This window comes from Xyrauchen texanus, chromosome 39, assembly GCF_025860055.1.
Source record: "Xyrauchen texanus isolate HMW12.3.18 chromosome 39, RBS_HiC_50CHRs, whole genome shotgun sequence".
NCBI lineage: Eukaryota > Metazoa > Chordata > Actinopteri > Cypriniformes > Catostomidae > Xyrauchen > Xyrauchen texanus.
In genome coordinates, this window is record NC_068314.1 from 31,287,619 (window position 1) to 31,311,373 (window position 23,755).

Here is a 23,755-nt window from a genome sequence, read left to right on the forward strand (position 1 = left end):
GAATTATGAGCCCAGATGGCATCAGCTAATGATTTACATGTAAACAAGACAATATTTGTACAACAAAAGAAGTTCAGTACAAATGAAGCTGACTATTTGCTTTCCCTTCCCGCCCCATAGTATCTGTCAGTTTTCTTCACAGTAAGGAATATTTTTTTCTTCTTGGGTTTCATGTAAATTTGTTCTTACAATGTTGAGGAATCTAAAAAAAACAACGTTACATTAATCCCAGCAATCTTACAACATGAAATCTGTCATCTCATATAAAGTTTAGATAGTATAAAAAAAAACTTTATCCAATGCAATTTGGCAGGAGCCTTTTGACAGTTTGTGGTAGACTTACCTCTGAAAAACAGCGGTGAATGACAGCGAATCTCATGCATTTTCTGCTCAAACAGCACATTCATCTCCCTCTGCAGTGTGCCCATTGTCTGCTGCTGATTATCAGGTAAACGGGATGGCAGAGTACTCAGGTCAAGGCTGTCCAAACTACTCAGACTGCTTGATTCACTCTCAGCAAGGTTGTGATTGTTAGGAACAGACTGTTTGTATGTAACATAACTGCAACTGCCATGCTTTAGGGGGTGAGGGTATTGGTTCAGGAAGTCTTTTCTTCCATTCCATGGTGTGTTTGGGGGAGAGGGTGGATGGTGTCTTGGGACGCTTTGTGATCTGCGTCCCTTAAATGGAGAATCCTTGGAAGATTGTCTGCTTGGGTCATTCAAGCTGCGTCTACTCATTGCAGGGGTTGCAGGGATGGACAACGGCTGCAACTGGGACTTAAGCTTGAAATCTAAAGATGGTCCACAGATGTTATTGAGTACCACGTTTTTGGTGTTTAAAGTTCCATTAGAGGGATCCAGTGCTCCATCAGGTATCGGATTGAAACTCAAAGATTCACATGGCACTGTAGGCTCTGAGCTTATGGAAGACTGAGTTTTTAGATGACGCCGTTTGGCATTAATAGGCTGATACGTTTCAAGTTCCAGATCTGATGCCTTATAAATTGCTTTAGTTTCTGAGATTTGCTTTGACAACAAGGGCCAGTCATTCAGTGTAGAAGCAGCACCCTTCATCTTGAGTACCAATAGGTCTGCAGACCTAGAAATCATGCTTTCCGAGTTAAATGTTGGATGTAAATTGTTCTGTTTTGAAACAGTCAACTCCTGGTTACCTGCATTGGAAAGGTGAGGTTGAAATGAAGAAGTCTGAATGTTCAGTTCTGAACTCTCTTTTGAGTCAAACCCTAAGTTAGTGTAGTCCATGGCCGCACCTGCTCCACCCGAGCATGTGATAGAGGACAAGCGCCGCCGTCCCTCATGAGATCCTTCTGGCTCATGAAAAAACACCTTATGGGCTCTTCTCAGGGGTTCACTCTGAGCTCCTCTGAGAAAAGAAGCAGACTGTGAGGTACTCCTGCTGTCCTTTGAGCTTAGGTCATCACTATAACGTCTGCTTAGAAAGTCCTCTTTGGTGTAGGAATCTGGTGATCCACGCATAACTTTTGCTTGGCTCTTCCCAACTCCTCCTTTCCGCAGGAAGTTTGGAGTAAAAGATGTCCTTGTGCCATCTTCAGAGGTTTGCATGAACTTTTTCTGGATTAACTGCTTTACCGCATTGCTTGATTTGACCTGTCAGGATTGGCACATATTAACATGATGTTAAAATTGATGGATGAATATCAACATCACAATTAACTAAGCATTGATGATTGCTATAGTATTTATGAACAAGAAAAGGTAAACATTTAAAAAAATTACAAGTTACCTTTCCTGTGATATCATTTATTGCAACATGCACAAAGATAGATGCTTCCTCCATACCTTCTAAATAGACATGTCGATAACCTGTGGAACAGGTAAACTTCAGGCTGTTTAGGCTGTCAAGGCTCTTCTATGCATTACTTATTGACTAAAATGTAAGCTTATACATCGTCGACCCAAAAATGTCATTGATTCTGATGTAATTTACCTGGCATCATGCTTTTAAATGCTATTGTTCTCTGTCCAATGAAGTCTCGGCCAATTGGATCATGATCCCAAACCATAAAGCGTACCAAGGCAATCTGAGGCATGTGTAGTGTAAACACAAGTGTCTCCTCCCACATGGGGTTAAAACCTGTTAACGTGAAACATGGGAAATAACTTATGAACACATTTAACTTTAGATGTGATAGACCAATTGTGGCCGGAACAACTCGCTCCACCCTCTCGTTATTGTCGCGCCCGCCTCTGAGGGCCATCTTTTTGCTAGGCTCATAATGGGAGTGGGCAGGAGAGAGAAGAGGTGCAATATAATAAGCCTCATCTGGGCAGAGGATAATGAGGCATGTGAGTGGAGCCTCATTACCGCTGTCATAAAAACGTAGAGTGTGCCTCTCCTCTGGAGCTGGCTTCTATTTTCTTGGGTGCACACTGGCATCCTCGCAGGTCCAGTAGCAGGGCGGGAAGGGTATCAGCCGAGTTACATGCATCATCAGGGATGACATACGTGTCGCAGCCGACAGGCAAGGAAGCCGGCCCACTTTCCCCTCACAGTTGCTGTGGCCCCAGGGAAGACAAACCGCCACAGAAGCCGCCGCCGCCCCTCATGCCCCGGAAATGTTTTTGCAAGTAGACATAGCTGCAGACCGGAGATCTCCAAATGGGGTGGAATATCCAAAATAGGGCATGGTTTCTACAGAGATGAGTCGGGTTACTCCAAAAGGGGGTTGCACCAAATCCAAAAAGGACACCTTCACAGACAGTTAGGTTTAACTGTCTGTAAAGGTGGGGAAAGGTTTAGGTAAGGGGCTCCCCCATTTCTTTGCTGGTGTTTTGGAGCTCCAGCCCATTTTTTGAGCTCTGTCTGCAGCTATACCATTCTCCATTTATGAACAGTTTATGTTGTTTATTATTTAAAATAAACGCCATTCTGAGGCCTGACGTCACATCCACTTTGTCTGTCTCTCGCTAACCATGCCACTCAATATACAGCCTTGTCAATGAATAGTGCACAATTTCTGTTTTCAGATAATTTAAGAGAATATTGTGAATGCTTTTTTAAACATTTATGAAATAAGTGTATATGTAAATTTCATTTAATTTGAGCAATTTTGTAAATGGGTCAGTGAGGTGAGACTCATTTTTAGTTATTCAAAAATACCCCAAAAATGCAATACACACACACAAAAAAAAAATTTACTTCATACCTCTCTACTTTGATGAATATGTTTGTATAACATTTTTGAGTTCAAAGTCATTTTGATATTTTTTTATGCAGTTTATTTCCCTCTTAAAGTAAGAAAGAGTGTTGTAACTGTCCAGAAACTGGTTAAAATAAATAAATAAAAGTCTTTCTCTTTTTTTGTTGTTGGCATAAGTAGTTTGGAATAATCTTTTAATTATAATTTTTTTTTTTGTTTTTTTTTATATCTGAAAAAACTTTTTGTCCACCAAATCAAAGTCATATAGTTTACATTTACATTTAGTCATTTAGCAGACACATTTATCCAACACGACTTATAAATGAGGAACATAGCAACATGCAGGTAACCATTCTGTTGTCATGTAGTGGTGGTGGTGATGGTGGTGGGGGTTAGTAACCGTAAGTACACCTAGTACACCTTAATATTCGTGACTCAAAAATTCATGACATTTGTAAAACAAAAAAATGTACCTTGAAAACGTTTTTGAAATGACTGATTACGTTATGTACACTCACGTGTATTCAAGCTACAAGGAAAGCATTTTAATAACTTTTACTTGATGGTTACACCGCTCAACATTTTTAAAGTCATAAAATCTAAAACATTTTTTTAGAAAATGCTATACATGTTTATGAAACCAGCATAGACACAAAGATTCAATTTCTATTCATTTGATATGTTTTTTAACCTAGATTTTTTTAACAATGTCTCATTTTTATCATCCCGGACATCCTTGTCAGTGACCTGACAAACAAGGATGTCTCATTTGCTACAGTACCATCCTGCATTGTAGATATTGTTATCATATCAGTCATAAAACCCATATTGTTTCAGTCAACCACTAACCTTTAGATTCAAATGAAAAGAAAAGTGCTATTTGCACAATCTGTCTTTGTACTTACCGTTGTCATCCACTACTCTTGTCTGCTGTTTATTGCAATCGACAGGCAATCCAATAATCTCTACCTCCACATAGGGATCTATAATCTGAAAAACAAAACAAAATCAAGCTTTCAACCTATGGTATTTATAGTTAAAGTCTTCAGCATACTTCTCGTCTTTAAGTTCAGTAAGATTGAACTCACCTCTCCTCTGTCTCCTAACATAGAGTCTTTTGACTTTGGTAGCAGCTGGCCACTGATTATTTTGAGCACTAACTGAGTTTTCCTGTTTCCTGGTAAAGGGTCTTCCAACATAGGATTAAAGGCACCTGAGGGTAATTATGATGCATGGAGTGAAAATAACCCTCCAAACAGCTTAATAAATACAATGCTTCAAACAAATGAGTCTCCAAATCACCTTTACACATGCATTTTGGCTTTAGCACATAGCCACAGTTTCCATTGGCTGCAAATTTCGCCCTGTTCAGTTGAAGCATACGGCCTTCTGTTTGATAGTTCAGAGCGACTGGAAAGATGAAACAACATTTCAAACAAGTGCATGGTGGAACTGTGATATAGAAAAGGGAGAGCCATTTGCCAGCGGTGAGCCAAATCAAAGCCGTTGCGGTTTCATCATTAATGGCAAACAACCATCTTTGATAATTAGAAGGGACAAAATACATGAAAAATAAAAGAAAAAAGCACATTCATACCCAAATGACATCCTGCATTCCAAAATGGCTGAGGATTGAAGTTGCTAGAATCAACACGGTAGTTGGAGGGGTAAACTCTTAAAAGTTGCCGTTGATTAAAGCGAACTAACTGGGCAGGTTTTAGCTGCAAGATCTGGTTAGTTATGCTTTCGTTTAAGGAGGAGACTTGCCAGCTGCACATGTACGCTGCAACATGAATGGAATTTATTTGCACAAACAGGCACAAGACATCAAGATCACTTTTAGCATTAGGATGTTGAGGAGGATGTAATCGTTTGTCTTACCTTGAGTTTCAATATCATGAACATGCACTGACTTTGTGTACTTGACCAGATCAGAGAGGGCACGAGAAAGTCTCATTGTTTTCCTCCGTCTGAAATTTTCCATAAAAACAAAGACTACCACAGGGTTCCCACACGTTTTGACCAATGAACTTCCATGACTGTTCCACAACTTTTCCAGTCGCTCATGATTACTGGATAAGGATGTTTTTTAAATAATTTTACAGAGATATGCACTCACAAAGAACAATTTCAAGCAGATTAAATATTCTAGAGTTTTCCATGATTGTTTAAGATTTCAATAATTTTCATTACATTTCCAGGCCTGGAAATCACAATTTTAAAATTCCCTTATATTTACAGGTGTTTGTGGGAACCCTGCTATCATTAAACTGGCCAGTCAGCACACAATTCAACAAAAAAATGTTTATCTGTTTTATCTCTTGACGTACTCACTTGCCATAGCTGATGACCTGTTTATCATTACTGCTCGGGATTTCCTGGTCAGGATCAGAGTCACTCAGGATGGGCTTCTTTTTTAATTTCACACTTTTTTTCTTCTAAAAAACACACATTGTATGAGATCAAAACTATAATAGTATAAAGGTGCCAAAATACAGTACTTCTAGCGAAATCAAAGAAAAGAACACGTGACGACATTTTAAACTAAATCTAGCCAAAACAAGGTGGTTTTTGAGTTTGTTGTTGTGGTTCGAATCAGCTTGCAAACTTTCAGGAACACTTTGATTTGTTTTTTCCAGTTTATTTCTTCACTCAGTCAAGATTAGTCAACATGAGCACTCTGGAGTGTAGAGTTGCCAAGCTGGTGCAAATTTACCTACATCGGTACAATCATTCACATAGACCATGTTATGTGATTTTTTTGTTTGTATTAGGTCTGTAAAATACAACAACAGATGATAATCATTGCATAAAATGGCCACGTATAATGGCTAGCATGTTAGATTTAGCATAATCGCTATGAATGCAGAATTTAAACATGATTTTATCACTAAATTACATCTGCTGCATAGAAATACTGTATTACAGTATATATAAAATCATCATTAAGTGGCATTAATGCTGCGTTTGTGGCAGGAGGAAATTTTTTACATACAGTATTTTACTAGAAATGTAATATGACTCAGTATCAAGTGAGACATGTGAAGGTGAAGTGTTAGTAAACCTTGCGCCTGAAGCTGCCCATGAACAACCTCCTTGAGTGTTTCTTTGATTCATCACAAGTCTCTGATGCTCCTTCTCTTGTCTGGAACTCAGAACATAGCAGTTTTTGGTTAGACACTCTAGAAGGGGAATAGCCCATGATTATAATGTTGTATTACAGCTTGGTTGTTCTAATTTGTTTAGAAACCATAACAATTTCAAAATCCTAACTTGAACTGGTCAGATCTTAACTTAAAGGAATATTCCGGGTTCAATACAAGTTAAGCTCAAGTGACAGCATTTGTGGCATAATGTCTTGGTTACTGATGTAACCTCTGTTCCCTGATGGAGGGAACGAGACGTTGTGTTGATGTAGTGACACTAGGGGTTCAATCTAGAGATCACAATCACCTTTGCTTTATTCAGAAAAGGCATGTTTGCATGCCACTCTCCACCCGGACATACGGGTATAAAAGGAGATGTTGTGCACCACTCATTCAAATTTGTGCTGAGGAGCCAAGAGAGAGTCCCGGCCATGTCAGCGGTCAGTTCAGCGCCACAGTAGGAGGGACACAATATCTTGTTCACTCCATCAGGGAACAGAGGTTACATCAGTAACCAAGACATTACCTGTCTGTCACTCACTCGACATTGTGTCGATGTAGTGACACTAGGGGTTTCTATATGGAATGGTGGAAGGTGCTGAACCATCTTACGAGGTACGGAGGAGCGGACACAGGCAAGGTGCTGTATGCCTCGCAGTGAGCGTCTCCCTGGTTCCGTTAAGGGTGGGATGAGGCACTTACCCGAGGAGGCTACAGGCGGTGGCCTATCCTGAGTTTTGTATTAAGCAATTTCCCGCCAAGCACCTACTAGAATAGCGTTGGGGAAGTGCTCGTCCCTCTCCAGGATGGAGAACACTATGGAGACCACATCCTACCAGAGGGAGGTTAACATGTGGACTTACATGGCATCACATGGACTTACAAACGGGGATGTTCACATATGGAATGATGCCACTGGGAAGGACCCTATCTATGGAGAGGCTTTATTCCTCTGCCGAGTTCACCACCAAACAGTGCTTAAGAAATCGAAAAGGCGTCCAGTGTTCACCAGATACAGACAAGATAGCGCACATTATCCCCTCGAAAGGGGTAAGGTGCTGCTGCAAGCAATACACCCAACCGGCCACCCGACCAACCTGTTGTTACCCGGAACAAACCGGTTCTATGCAAAGGTTGTAGAACCTCGCTGTAGCCCAACCTGCTGCTCTCCATATGTCTGTTAGAGAGGTTCCCACTCGCCAGTGCCCAGGAGGATGCAACACCTCTGGTGGAGTGTGCCCAAACTTCCAAGGGGCATGGCAGGTCTTGTGATTGGTAAGCCAAAGAAGGCATCCACAATCCAATGAGCCAGCCTCTGTTTGGAGACAGCTTTCCCCTTCTGCTGTCCTCCAAAACAGACAAAGAGCTGCTCAGAGCATCTAAAGCTCTGTGTGTGGTCCAGATAGATGCGCAAGGCACAAACTGGATGCAGCAATGACAAGGGTCTTCCTCCTCTGATGGGAGTGCTTGCAGGTTCACCACAAGATCCCAAAAGGGAGTGGTGGGAACTTTGGGCACGTAATGGTGCTGGGGTCTCAAGGTCACGTGAGAGTGTGTCGGACCAAACTACAGGCATTCGCTGGTGACCGAGACTGCCTGCAGGTCCCTAACCCTCTTGATAGAGGTGAGCACCACCAGGAGGGCTGTCTTCAGTGACAAATAGCTGAGCTCGGCCTGCACCAGGGCTCAAACGGGGCTCTCTGTAGGGCAGGTAGGACCACAGAGAGATCCCAAGAGGGAATCAGTCGCAGCCTAGGAGGATTCAATCTATTCGCGCCCTTGATGAAACTATTGATCAGGTCATGTTGCTGTGAGGTTCTCCCATCCAGTGTATAGTGATACGCTGTTATAGCAACCACGTACACCTTCAGGGTGGAAGGAGACAGCCGTATCTCCAGCCCCTCCTTTAGGAAGGACAACACAGCCCTGACCGCACATTTCTGTGGATCTTCCCCACGGGAAGAACACCAATTTGCAAAGAGATGCCACTTCAGTGCATTCAGCCACCTCGTGGAGGAGGCTCTGTCCTGAGTGATCCTGTGTCTATCACCGCTGGCTGAAGGCCTGCTAGGTCTTCCGCGTCCTGACCAGGAGCCAGACATGGAGGTTTCAGAAGTCTGGCTGTGGGTGCCGGAGCATGCCCTGCCCCTGAGTGAGAAGGTCCTGCCTCAGGGGAATTTTCCAGGGAGGGGCTACTGCCAGGAGCATCAGACCTGAGAACCAAGTGAGAGACTTCAACGCCTGCTGACTCCAAAGGAGGTGGTGGTGAGCGAGTGGCGACATGCTACTTGAGCGTATGCACCTTGGCAGTTCATATATTCCACAGTCACTGTGTTGTCTGTCCGGACCAAAACATGCTTGCCCTGACTCAACGGCCGAAGAATGGCGCCATGCCCAACTTGGTACTTGATTCTGTAGCCAGTGCTGGAGCGGTCTCATATGTATCAACCCGAGGGGTAGTACCATCGCCGAGGATGCCTCTGAAATTGTTTCAGTGGCACCGCTACCCTCCGCATGACGGTTCTCAGACAGGCCAGCACCGACTGCGCACGCTCGCTCGTAAGGGGTGCATCAGTGTGACTGAGTCCAACTCCATACCGAGAGGTCGAGGTGCTGAAGCACAAGGTCCCTGTGTGCACACAATAGAACTCGTGAGTGAGCTACAATCAGCTAGTCGATGAGATAATTGAGGATGCGGGTGCCCTTCTCCCTTAGCGGGGCCAGGGCAGTCAGGGACATACAGAAAGGGAGGAACTTGTACTGGTATGCTCGTCCCTCGAAGGCGAACTGAAGAAAGGGTTTGTGTCGAGGACGGATCGATACGTGAAAGAACTGGATCATGCAGCCGAGATGGATCGTCCTGATGAGCCATCGTGACTGTTTGGAAAGCGCTAACCAGGCTCCCAGCCTCTGCACTGATGGTACCATCGAGAAGGTGGACTTTCTTGGTGTCATGCATCTCTGCAAGGTTGAGCCATAGGTGTTGCTCTTGGACCACCAAAGTGGACATTGTCCGACCCAGGGAGTCCGCCGTGACTTTCGTCACCCGTAGAGTGATGTCGGTCACGGTGTGCAGTTCCTCCATGAGCCCTGGGTCGATCCTACCCTCGTGCAGGTCTTTAAGCCTTGGCCTGGTGAACCTGCAAGATGGCCATGGCATGCAGGGTGGAGGCGGCCTGATCCACGGCGTTGTAAGCCTTAGCCACTAAGACGAAGAAAACGTTCATGCCTTGGAAGGGAGCCTTGGTCAGTTCCTCCAGATGGCTGCACCCAGCAGGCACAGGTGCACCATCATGGTGCGCTCGACCTTGGGAAGTTTGACATATCCCTTGGCCACTCCACCATCGAGGGTAATCAGGGTGGACGAGATCGCGAAGCATGAACGGGCAGAGAAAGGAGCCTTCCACGACTTCCTTAAGTCGTGCTTCGAGCCCAGAAACCATCGAGCCGCGAACACTCAGGGCAGGGCGGAGGGTTCCACTCAAGCCAGATGTTCGCAGCTGCCTGGGCAAGCATGGCTGCCAACTCAGCGTCCGCTTCGTCCTGAGCTCTACTGCCCGAGATTGGGAGCTCAGTAGACTTGTCCGCTTCCGAAAGCAGGAGCCCACCTTCTGATTCTGCGATCAACAACTCATCCTCATCGTGAGCACCTGAACGAGACATTAAATCCGTCCTGAGGTGGACTGCCTGCCTTGCTCGTGAACTCTATCGGGCAGACCGAGTGTCCTGGGGGAGGTCCACGGGAACTGAGCCGGTGGAGAAACTCCCATATCCACATCCAAATCGTCCAAGCTGTGGCTCTCTGCTTCACGAAGAAGGAAAAGAGCTGTGACCACAACATTCTCACGGGAATGTTCTCAAGAGGGAAAACATGACCCCTCGACAAAGGCTGCCTCGGCGTCCTGGCAACTCAAGCATTTGAGAAAGATTTCGTGGCCATCCGGTGGGGAGAGATAACGGGCACACCCAGTAGCACAAAGGTGAAAGGACAACTTTAAAAAGATGCCAATGATTTGTGCGAGCTCTTTTAGAAAATATATTCTTTTGCATGTACTCTTTATGTACACCTGTAGACTCAGCTGGTGAAGCGCCCAGGGGAAACACAACACTCGCTTTTTCTTATTTTTCTCTCTGCGAGGGTGACCACTGACATGTGCTGTAATTTCAGCAGCAAAAAGCTAGGTAACGGGACGAACACATATGTGTGCTTGGCTCCGAAGAACAAGTCATAAAATCATGGTAACACACATATTGTTTATGTCTTGTGGCTAAACTTTTGAACAGTGAGTATTTTAATATTCAAAAATTGTCCCCATTCACTTCCATTGTAAGGGCCACATTGTAACCCAAATGTGTGCTTTTTTTAAAATTATTATTTTTTTTTTTTTTTTGTGGTAATCAATATTATGCCACAAATGCTGTCAATTGTGCTTAACTTGTATTGAACCCAATATATTTCTTTAAAATAGGATATTTCTTTCATACTCTCCCAGAGCTCCAAAAAATGAAAGCAAACAAACAACAAATGGCCTCACATCTCCATTAATTGGCTCCTCTTCGTCCTCTTCCTCTTCAGCACTGTCTTCATCAGACACGTCGCCCTCCTCTGCATCAGCATCAATGTTTGCTGGCAGCTTCTTACCCTGGAAATCATCTCAGTGTCAGTGTTTCCATGATTTAGCCACTTTTGACTTGAAATTATGCAGTGTATTACCTCACCTTGACAAGCACTTTCCCTTTTAAAACCTCTGGAGATGGCAGATGTCTAGACTCATTCACACTGACATTTGACAGGTCCAGTTTGTCCTGCAGCACTTCCATGAGGTATTGAGCCATTTTCTTCTGTTGAGGCACAGTACAGTGATTCTCTATAGAGAGAATCACTGGGTATCTGATAGTGGACAAATTAGTCAGTGAATTCATAAGAAATTGCCATGACTTACACTTTCTTATATTGTTAATCAATTGGTGAAGAAAGACTTTGCTTTACACTTTCTCTTCCAGTCACTTACTGGGTTTTGGCAAAAGCATATTTGTTGATTGTCTCAACAACTTCTTTAAAGAGTATTTTTGAGGTAAGTGTGTAACCATGATGCACAATAGGTTCTCCATCAGGACCATCCCAGCAGTCCACTAGAGGCAAAGAGAAGGACTGAGTCAACTGAAAGATAACAACATGTTTTGTTTAAATCTTTTGTCTTAAGAAACCGCACCCTTTTTGACCCGTATTGAAAACCATTCAAAATGCATACATTCTTGATAAGTCTACAATGGCACTTAAAAACTTTAACGAAAATCTGTTTTATTGATTTTTTTTTATAATAATAAAAAAGGTATAAAACTTGGCAAGCACTGTCTCAGTTTATGTTATTTCAATCACTTTTGGCATTTTATAATATCTTAACTATATTACAACAATTTCTGGTTTATATATATATATATACATACATACACTGGCGGCCAAAAGTTTGGAATAATGTACAGATTTTGCTCTGTACACAATGTATAGTCACAATGTATAGTCAGGACATAAATAACGTGAAAAATTACTACTACAATTTGAGAAAAAAATTCTGAACTTCTTAAACTACTTAAAAGAGTTCTAATAAAAAACCCTCCATGTGCAGCAATGACAGCTTTGCAGATCCTTTGCATTCTAGCTGTCAGTTTGTCCAGATACTCAGGTGACATTTCACCCCACACTTCCTGTAGCACTTCGCACGCACCTTACAGTCTAGCTGATCCCACAAAAGCTCAATGGGGTTAAGATCCATAACACACTTTTACATTTACATTTATGCATTTGGCAGACGCTTTTATCCAAAGCGACTTACAGTGCAATTGTTACAGGGACAATCCCTCCCGGAACAACCTGGAGTTAAGTGCCTTGCTCAAGGACACAATGGTGGTGGCCATGGGGTTAGAACCTCTGACCTTCTGATTAACAGCCCTGTGCTTTAACCACTACGCCACCACTTTTCCAATTATCTGTTGTTCAATGTCTGTAATTCTTTGCCCACTCTAACCTTTTCTTTTTGTTTTTCTGCTTCAAAAGTGCCTTTTTGTTTGCAATTCTTCCCATAAGTCCTGCATCACTGAGTCCTCTCTTTACTGTTGTACATGAAACTGGGGTTGAGCGGGTAGAATTCAATGAAGCTGTCAGCTGAGGACATGTGAGGCGTCTATTTCTCAAACTAGAGACTCTGATGTACTTATCAACAACTCAAAACTCAAAAACAAACACAAAGACAATGTTACGCTTCATTTAATGAACCAAATAGCTTTCAGCAGTGTTTGATATAATGGCAAGTACCAAATTATCAATTTAGCATGATTACTCAAGGATAAGGTGTTGGAGTGATGGCTCCTGGAAATGGGGCCTGTCTAGTTTTTATCAAAAAATTACTTTTTTCAAATAGTGATGGTGCTGTTTTTTACATCTGTAATGTCCTGACTATATTTTGTGATCAGTTGAATGCCACTTTGGTGAATTAAATTACCAATTTCTTTCAGAAACAGATAAATCTGTACATTATTCCAAACGTTTTATAAAATATATGTATATGCTTTAAATCGACCTCCCTGCTATCTAGTTATCAATACCAAGCATTAAGATTGAGAGGATAGCCTTCGAAGATGTAACGTGTAGAAGTCTGGGGATATGGGATTCTTTTCATGGGAAATGGGGTAGATATTTGATGTTTTGGGGGGGCTCTCGAAGTGGGTCTGTGGAGAGAGAGGCATAGTTTAGAGTTGTTTATTATATGTGTGTGTGTGTGTGTGTGTGTGTGTGTGTATATATATATATATATATATATATATATATATATATATATATATATATATATTTATTTATTTATTTATTTATTTTTTATTCTCTGTATATGGGTGTACATATGTTAGACCACTGGGATGTTCGTTTGGGGTCGGGTGGTGTTCTTGATTGGGGAGGTGTAGTAGTGAGAGTTAATGTTGATTTATTGTATATATGTTTTGTTTTTCTTTGCTTTGAAAAATCAATACAAATGTTACTTATAAAAAAGAGTAAGACGATAATATTTACCTTCCACACATCGACAACCCGCTTGAAGCACATAAGCATACATATCCACTCGGGACTGAGAAAGCAGCTGATCACCCGTCAGGTAGGTATTGTGAGAAGATGCAATGTAATAGTTTGTCAGGGGCTGTGTCATGTCCTGATATACTTGATGGTGTTCAGGGTTGAAGATGTCCCCTGAAGGACTACGCATATAGTTGGTGAAACCTTAGAAAGCAAGATTTGGTAATAGTCAAAAACAATAATATCTGTGGTTGTATTCTGGAGGTAAGAAAATAATTTAGGATGAAGCGCATGAGTCTCTCACCATCAATACCCAGCACCATGTGTGTTTGGTTTTCAGGACATGGCTCAAACTGGTTAATTATCATTTTGCAATTCTCTTTTGTCACATTAACCATCTACAAATAAAAGAACATAAAACAATAACAAATATGACAATTTTAGTCCATTTAGTAAAACAGCAACAAATTTAACAAACTATGTAAACAGGCACTTTTATCCAAAGTGCATTCAAGGCATTCATTTTCTGAGTTTGTCTGGTCCTTGGAAATCGAACTCATAACTCTGGTGTTGCATGTGCCATGCTCTAACAGTTACAGCTACAGAAACTAAATATGAAGATATGCTAAATGAATCACACCTGCCTTTTGCTCATTTTCCAAGAACCGGAGGAGGTTGTTTAAATCCATGTGCTCTTTGTGGTTGCTGTAGGTGATCATAATTAAGTAAAGATCTCGGCGTGTCGAGATCATCTTGTAAAAGTTACAGAATTCTTCAAATGTCAAAGACCCCTGGTTTTCATCAGTGTCAGCCTCCTGTGGAATACAAAGAGGTTTCTTTCAAATGGCAAAGAAATACAATTTCCATTAAATGTAATGCTTATATTTTTTCAGGTTATGGTAAAAAGTCCAAAATATAAAATGTTATTGGTTTCAGTACATCTCTAAAGATATGTACTCCATAAAAAAGCCAGGCAGTGAAATTAGTTTAATGGTGTTGGTCGCAGTAGAAAGACATTAAGGATTAGAGGCACTAAAGTTAAGACCTCAACCAGTTTCAGACAACACCATCTGTTCAAAGTGAGCCATATGTTACATGTTCAATGAGCGTGCTTATCAGCATCTTTAGTAATTGTACACTGGAAGAGTCTTAAATGAATAAAACCTAGTACAGGACATTAGTAAATTCATGATAAACTTAACAGAGTGACTAGATCTGCACTAGTTAAGTAAATGGCACCTGCTACACAGTGCAGCTATTTGCACTCAAATAGACTGATTGAGAAATTGATGAAAAAATGCACCCCTAAGTGCTGCTGAAGAGACATGATGTTTAAAGACTGTGCGGATGTGTTCTTTTCATCCCACAATCTGGGTTTGTTTCCCTCTTTTGCTCCAGTTTTTCCTATCCTGTTTCCTGTCTCCACTCTTAATATTGATAAAAGTCGATTTCCTCTCCCTTAACTTAATGAAGAAAAATTTTTGCTTGAGGTAATGTCCCCGTTTTCCAGGGACAGTCTCGGTTTTTGGTGGCCTGTACCCGACTGGAGCTGTCCTTGAAAATTACACCATTTTCCCTGAGCGTTCAAGACAGTGGCTGAGTTCGGAGTTGTATACTACGAAACTACTCATACTATTTCTGCCATAGACACATATGGTAGTAAGTGTAGTATGGGTAGTATGTCATTTTGAACTCAGCAAGTGTTCATAGTGAAATATTTGCAAGAAAGCCCGAGCAGCAAAGCCTACTGTGTGTTGTTTATTTTGACCAACAGAGGGGGCTGCTCGCTATAGCAGCTTCAGTTATTTCGTCTTCCTTTACTGATTACTTGGTCTGGACAGTTTTGCCGGTAAAGATGCACTCAGCAATCCCTGAGAAACACTGTTGATATTCAAACTCAACTGCCAAAACAAACACACCCTTCCCTTTAGTGCTTCTTTGGAAGCTCCGCCTTCGACTTATCATAATCCTTCTTTTGTAGTTTATATTCGTCTGACCTTATTCTCTTGGTCTGTTTCTCGGCCATTTGTCCTCCTTGGAGTTTAGAAAGTTTGCATCAGCCCAATTTGCCGATGATCTTCTAATGAATTTCCCTCTCACTCTGCCCCCACCCCCTCATCCTGTGCACGCGCAAGAACAACCCCCTGTTGCTGATTGGCTGGAGTAGTGTTGTGGTGATCGGTCCGATCCACTTTGTTTTTGCCCCATTTACAAAGCCAGGGTTGTGTACATATACTAGATTTTTTTTCAGCCCACCACAGAACGGACAGCTAGCGGACTGTGAGGAGATATTTGCAGAATTTGACAAAAAGTGTATTGTAATCCTCGCAGATGAACAAATAAAATCTGATATGTTATTTTTAATAAGTGTGTGTTGTGTATATCTGTGCTATCGGCTCACCACTCCCTCTCCCTCTCCCTTCCTCTCACACTAATAATATTCACACACTAAAGAAAGCACCTTCTCAAATATTTACTCATTTGTTGTATTAAAATATACCCAAAATAAATTTAAAATAGGAATATGACATTAAAAACATGGAAAAATACAAATATCTGCAAAGTAATGTACAGTAAGTCAGTACATAGATTTGCACCTTACAGGGAAACAAGTGACTGAAAAGGAGCACCATAATACATAAGACTTAATCAAAATTAAAGGTAGTAATTAAGAAAAACAGGTCCATATGAGAAATGCAAACGGTTAGGTAAAATAATATTATTACAATTATTATTATTATCATTATTATACCATATTGAATATCTTTGTGTCATATGATAAAATATGTATTAGATGCTAAATGTTTACATTCTTCACTGTATTCAATAAAATTATGAAGATGCTCAAAGGTCAGGACCCCTATGCTGTGGAGCCAGCAGCAATATTTCCTCATTGTTTATACATGTTTGATTAGTTCAATTTTATGCCTCAATGTCATCTGTACAGCATAGAAAAGAATGAAATCATTGAAGATGAAACAGAAGAGCACTAAAAATGATCATGTTTGAATTTCACTGAGACATGAGACAAGCAAGTACACGCTGCATTCTTAACGTTGCCACAGGGGGTGCTATAGCTGATTTTCTTCTTTCAATCATCAATTGTCATGGCAGACTCAGGCAGCAATTTGAGTTATATAAAATATATATATGACTTTTTATCCCCAGTCCATTCAAACTAACTTGCTTTTTCTCTGTGTCTCTCACCACTCCTCAACTATAGACTCATCTATTACATCCGGGCTGCATCTGAAAATGTTGGCAGCTGACTTGCTGCCTAATTAGTTAATAGCTTAACTGACAGCTGTTTTGAATGAATAGGAATTCAAACAAGATTCAACTCAAATTGCTGCCTGAGTCCGCCATGACAGTTGTTGATTGAAAGAAGAAAATCAGTGTGGCAGGCGGAGGGCGGGGCCGGGTCATGATCATACACACCCGGTCCCGTATTAGGCTAATCAAGCCTCTGAGGTATAAAGGTCGACTGCAGAGGGTCGTGCGGGAGAGAGAGATCATTTACGGACTTATCCGTTATGTGTGTGTTTGTGTCTTCTTTTAAGTTTATCATTAAACCATTATTTATATTGAAAAGCCGGTTCTCGCCTCCTCCTTTCCATTGATCCCATTACAATCAGCTATAGCACCCCTTGTGGCAACGCTAAGAATGCAGTGTGTACTTGCGTTGTGTTATGAATTGAGTGCTGACACATTTCACAATGCAACAGTATTCAATAGAGCATGATAATCCATACTGTTAAAAAAACATTATTTCCATAATTTGTTAATTTTATATTTTTTCCTGATCAACTTATACATGGAGTGGTGGTGGCTAAACATTTTAAGGCCACCAGGTTACTTATTTTGTAAGTTTAAACAAAATAATTTCTTACAGTGCATAGTTCAGCACATTACCACATCAATCACCATGGTCAAAATTAATAAAATACGACTTTTTAATAAGTACCATGAAATTTCCATGAACGCTGAACTTGCTAAACACACAACATTATACAATGATCCTTATTTTTAATCCACATATAAATATATGTTTATGCTGAAGGACAATAAATGAGTAATGCATTTTATGTATATAAATGTATATAGCTGTACATAAGTGTACCTGGAACATTTCTCTAACTTTCTGCTTTGGAAGGTTCACATTGAGTTTGTGGAGCAGCTGTAGAACCTCTCCGATACTCAGATTTCCATCGCCATTTTTGTCTGCTTCTGAAAAGGTCTGCCTCAACCATTTGCAACAAGAGGTAAGGAAATATGCATGTTTACACAGAAAGCATCACAGTATACAGTAGTAAACCCTAAAGACTAAAAATCCAGTAAACACAAATGTATGGATCAGTTCAGAAACAAATGTCCCATCACAATTTACACATATTTAAACAGACCATGTGAGGTCAGACTGGTGGATATTAGGGTTAGGTTAGGGTTAATGAAAGGATATTGATCTCGTGTGCGTTGCCTTTTTGCCAGACTGTCCTCGTCACTGATGCCTGCCATGAGGTATTTAAGGCCAGTAATCCAGTTTCGCGCCTCTTCTCCATTCGTGGAAACTAAGTCGAGAGATTCCACATGGTCTCCATGATAAATACTGAAGCAGCAGTTTGGATCAAAATTATTGTTGGCAAATCGCCTGAAGACCTCTGTTTTCATCCCCTCACAGACCTCACGGATAGAGTCTATGGTGACTAAACAAAATAAGAAGAGTAAAATGCAATGTAGACTTTTGTGAATGTTTGATCTTTTTATTTTTATTTTCAGTGGTTCAGATTTGCATAAAATATATTCATTGTACATAATTTATCTTTAGAGATAATATTGCTGTAAAGACATTATTCCAATCCAGATGTTTACAAATTAAATATACAAGCACAGAGGAGGCAAGGAACTAGGGGAGGCCAGGAGTGGCCACCATGGACCGAAGCCTGGTCACCCCATTGGCCACCCCACTCGCAATTACTGTTTAAGTAATTTTTTGGGGGTCATTTTTGCACAATTTAGTTATTTAGAGGTGAAATCATCTCTGTACAAATGTAAAAACTTAACGTGTGCACACCAAGGTCGCCAACGAGCAGTCCAACTGAACACGCTTAATGTGTTTTTTGCATTACAGTGCACTGTAAGCTCTGATGTTGTTTTAATCCAAATAAATGAAGTACAATAAACACAACTCCTAACAAATTACCGCCGTTATGTAAGTGTTTTCAGTTAGGTGGATGGTGTTAATGATTTCTCTTATTCTATTGGATTTCTTCAGTTCAATCAATATATCTGAGCCACTTTTAATCCATTCAAATCAGTTTGTATACTTAAGTTGAATTAAAAGTGTATATGCCAATTCAATCAATCAAAATCTGTGTCAGTTAACTCTGTATCATTTATCACAAATTCTTTGATACTGACAAGTGTAAATTACTTTGAATCTAAAGACAATATCACCCTAAATGTTGAACCAACTATCTTAACAAATTTGTCTAAACAAACTATTTAAAATTGAACAATGTTGCTGATTTGCCAGATCCCAGCATGCATTGCGGTATGAATATATTTTTTTGGTTCGTTTTAGTGTTACAGGCTAATTATTTGCTGTTAACAGACATTATCTGTGCTGCTGTTGTTGTTTTTGATTTGCAAGTAGTCAAACGCAGATGCGAGCGCTTGGCCAACTGTTCGGAGACCAGTTTCCTTAAGAATTCCTATTCATTCAAAACAGCTGTCAGTTAAGCTATTAACTAATTAGGCAGCAAGTCAGCTGCCAACATTTTCAGATGCAGCCCGGATATAGCAGATGAGTCTATAGTTGAGGAGTGGGGAGAGACACTGAGAAAAAACAAGTTAGTTTGAATGGACCGGACAAAAAGTCATATATATAATTTTGAAATTGCTGCCTGAGTCCGCCATGACAGTTGTTGATTGAAAGAAGAAAAACAGCTATAGCACCCCTTGTGGCAACGTTAATAACGCAGCGCATACTTGCGTTGTATTATGAATTGAGACACATTTCGCAACGCAAAGTAAAGTCAAACAATTAACACTGACCTTGTAGAAATTCTACGAAAAAGAACGGTAACGTTCTCACACATCAAACTGATTGCTCTCTGTTTCCTGCTGCCCATACATGTGCTGCCCTATGACCACGCAGAACGATTGACTGACAGAAAGCACTTCAAAGTATTCTAATTGGCTAAACAATGAATCTGGTAGATCAGTCAACATTGATTTACATATCAGCTTCCCTGGAATATTCCCTCACTGACCACTATTGAACAAACACCTGATCACGTGTCCCAGTCAGTTTTGGGGGTAATGCGATAAGAGTAACACACGTTACGTAACCAGATTACTTTTTCGAGTAATGAGTAAAGTAACGCAATATTGTTTAGTTACTTTTTAAGTAATGTAATGCATTCCTTTTGTACACCTCTACTGTCCCTGTATTGCAAGAAATCAGGATTAAAAATGTGCTAACTTCGGGAGACGTAGTGCATGATGGGCATTGTAGTTCTATAGTGTGTGTGGCCAGAGACAATTTATTACAGACGAGTCACTTCTATTTAAATTAATGGGAGAAATTGGAATGCCCAACCAAGAAGCTCTAGAATCCAACACTCAATAGATGTAGAAAGGAAGTCCCACCTTGCAGGGAAAAGAGCCAATCACCTTTTAGATACAGACATCGCCTGTCAATGAACTTGCTAACGTGCTTGCGCATTTTGTGTTTTAACGTAATATGAGGTCATCATTCGTTTGAGTGAAATGTGATTGATTCACGTGTTAATACACGCTGCATTAAAAAAATCAGTTAGCATGTTTAGGCAGAGGGATTATAAGACTAGTCTTCCACTGGCCACGACATGATACACAGGGTGAAATACTCAGGGTGAAATCGTGCATATTCATGTTATTGATTCTTTATTATAAATATGATGTGAAGACCTACTTATAAAATACATACTCCAATTTACTGTTGTTTTGACATGAGTGTTGTACAGTAGCTAGCATAACCTGTAATGTCTCTTGTATGCAGTGCATGGCTTATATGTATGGAATGCATAGAATTACAGAAGAGAATGTGGCTGTGAGAAAAAAGTAACGCAAGCAAAAGTAAAGTAACGCAATACTTTCCATAAAATTACTTTTTAATGAATTAAGTTACTTTTTTAAGGAGTAACGCAATATTCTAACAAGTTACTTTTAAAAGTAACGTTACCCAACACAAACACAATAACCAATGTGACTTACTTTTAGCTTTCTCATGTTTTCTGGAGGGCCTCCAGCGAATGCAGGACTTGTGTTCATCTAGGTAGAAAAGTCGCACCAAAGCCTTGGATTTTCCTCTGAGTTTAATCATTTGTGAGCCGGCTTGCATGTTGCACATGCATCTCTCCACTGCAAAAGCAGAAAATATTTGATTTCTCATTGTATCACAGCCACTCATAAGGGCTCCTGATGGGCCTGGAACATCAGTGGCCTTAAGAGGCATTTAGACCCTTAAACCACACTTTACAAAAAATGTCTGAATGTCTTTGCATTATATAGCAAAACACCAAACCAAGTGGCATTTATTTGAAGAAAGACAGCACAAGCAACAAAAACCTATGAACACACATTCTAGCCATCAAACTTTGTGGAAGATATCCAAAGTTTTTGTGATGAATTATTCCTGCGCTTCCTCTGCTAGTAGACTTGTGTAAACTGATTTCAGATTACAGCCTTTAATGGGGCTAAAGGGACACCGTAGGGATTTTTATTTCTTATTATTGATGGAGCAGCATAATTTGTGTGAAAACAAATAATAACAGAAAGTTATTTTGATTGAAATAATAAAATAAAAATGGCAAGGAGGCCTTTTATCCATCACTTAAATCACATTTGGTATTTCATTACATCTCAAGTATTCTATAAACAAATTAATCTCCATTGTGGTTGGATCGGTCACTGTGAGCCCAATTGGAAAATTTTTCATAACAAATATATTTGCCCAACTTGAGAAAAACAATGTGTTTTATGAGGACCTTGCCCTTTAGCCCCCAAATACTATCCTTTCACTTATGGGACAGTAATCGAAAAACTTTTCATGTAATCACATTGAACAAAACTGAAAATAAGCATTTTGGCTCAAAATAAATGTGTTAATTTCTCATTAGCTACACAAATTTGCAACATTTTAAAAATGATTAAATATTAGATCAAATTACCCCAAAATCATCCTTTTGACATTACACACAATAATCTCATGATTTAAGTAAATGCTGCCGGGACAAACTATGTTTGGTTTTTAGGAAAGTGCCGTTGTAGGTTTTGTTGCTATTTTGTGTTTTGGGAGAAAATTGGAAGAAGTTTGTAATCGGGCGTTCCCACAATTCCCTGCATGACCCATTACATTTCATTATATTTTATGGGAATAGTTATGTTTCTTCTTGTTTTGGCATGTAAATTGTTTTTTTTTTTTCTGTAAATTTAACTGAATTTAAAAAAATTTTATTACAGTGCGAGCATGTAAATTACAGCCATTTTAAACTGTAAAATATACAGATTGTAATGTAACCACAGCTGCTAAATATTTTATATTAATAAATATAATATTTTTTTACAGTGTACTAATTGATTTCAGGTGGCCAAATAATTTTTTTAGATACATATAAAAAATGGGGGATTTATTTAATATTAGGAACACACTGTATACTTTGCTTATGATTTGTATCCTGAAAATTCCCCCACGGGAAAAAGTTGAATTGCTTATTTTTGCGTTTTTTGGTTGAGACAAGTCTTTTATTTTGAGCTTGATTTTCCAAAGCTGGTGTCTTGTTTCTCTTGTGAGATCTGAAAACAGTGGTGGAGCTTGGCCCATTGGCCACCCCACTCGCAATTGCTGTTATTGCTGTAATTAGTAAATTTTTTGGCACAATTTAGTTCTTTAGAGGTGAAATCATCTCTGTACAAATGTACAAACTTAACATGTGTGCACACCAAGGTTGCCGCACCTCTCCGTCCCGAGTGTCATTGTATACCCCCCCCCACACACACACCCCCCTGATTGCTTTAATTAAGCCACCCCTTTGAAAAATTCCTGGCTCCGCCCCTGTCTGAAAACACTGCAACAGGGATATCACCCTTTAGTACACAGTGCAGTGATTTAAAAAGAACATTATTAACTGTTCTTTAATTTATTTCTAAACAGTTCCGCTCAGGACGAAAAAAAAAAATGAAATTTTATTTTTTTATTTTTAGTCCCTGATCCAAATACACAAGAGGATATTTTCTTATTTATTTTTTAGCAATGAGAAAATCTTTTGAAATATCATAGTTTAATTGTTGTAGCAGATGTAACAACAAGTACCTTCTCAATCAGATTACACAGCTGCGTCACACACAGGGTTTGTAAGTGTGTTTACTGTGTGCTGGCACGCGTCATGGAAACAGTACTACAGGGGGGGTCATGTGACAAGGTTAGTTTGTTTCTTTCAGTCTGCTAATCTCAGGGGATTGTTTATGTCCATATGCCATGAGCTACTCACAGGTGTCTTTCTGAATTTCTTCCAATGGCAAGCAATTTCTGACATTGCTCTAGTGCCATTTGTATTGTACTTCATCATAAAGTTCTGCTTTGCTCAATAAGATACAAAATTGTTAGAAATGTGAAATTAGAATGAACTGTCAAATAATTACAGCTCTGAGCACACCAGTTCAATAACAATTTAGAACCAATGATAAGTTTAATTACACACAGCAGTTAGCACTTGCATACATATCATTTAATAAATCTCATGAAAATACAAGAAACAATATCTGAGTCTGTGTGCCATTGTTTTGCAAGATACTTACCTATTTGGCCCATTCTCCATTTTGGCAATGCAACAATACTTCCCCCAATCCAGAAGAACTCCTCAGCCAAGCGTGATATTGCAGCTTTCTGCCATAGTTTAGGTGAAGTCATGATGGAAGGGGAGGGTGACCTGAAAGGTGAGGGTGACCTCCTTCCAGGACTCGGGGTTCTCCGAGTGAGAGAGGGTGAAAACAATACTGGAGATGATGGTGCCATTCCTGGAGAAGTGTTCATTACTGCAGTACTCTTGTATTGTTATAACCTAGACCCCTGGTCATGCTCCTCACCCACCGTATCAGTCCTGTTGCTTTCATAAGTTCAGATCTGCAACATCCAACGAGACAGGTGTTACTAAATCGATGAGCCAACAGTTCTCAAGGGTGGAATCTGCACGCAGACAGATGATTTCATTCCAGTTGGCACCTCTTTCGGACTGATCCTCTTAGTAATTGACCTGCCGCCGGTCCATTGATATTGAGTTTTCTTCATTTATTCCGATGTGAATGTTAAATTAGACTGCC

At 40.2% G+C, this 23,755-nt stretch overlaps 1 protein-coding gene across 1 annotated transcript; it reads right to left on the reverse strand.

Moving 5' to 3' along the window:
• Positions 1 to 13: 13 nt before the first annotated feature.
• LOC127632809 (1-phosphatidylinositol 4,5-bisphosphate phosphodiesterase eta-2-like) lies at positions 14 to 23,734 on the reverse strand. Its single transcript, XM_052111593.1, has 21 exons — positions 23,234 to 23,734; positions 20,651 to 20,797; positions 17,854 to 18,096; positions 17,514 to 17,644; positions 14,038 to 14,208; positions 13,698 to 13,791; positions 13,394 to 13,597; positions 11,343 to 11,463; positions 11,050 to 11,221; positions 10,866 to 10,973; positions 6,249 to 6,329; positions 5,519 to 5,622; positions 5,066 to 5,154; positions 4,782 to 4,967; positions 4,487 to 4,594; positions 4,273 to 4,397; positions 4,090 to 4,174; positions 1,972 to 2,118; positions 1,768 to 1,847; positions 344 to 1,631; positions 14 to 202 (listed from the first exon to the last, which is right to left on the reverse strand). The coding sequence occupies exons 1-21, from the start codon at positions 23,466 to 23,468 to the stop codon at positions 186 to 188; spliced, it is 3,936 nt and encodes a 1,311-aa protein (XP_051967553.1). The 5' UTR covers positions 23,469 to 23,734; the 3' UTR covers positions 14 to 185.
• Between the last annotated feature and the right edge of the window lie 21 nt (positions 23,735 to 23,755).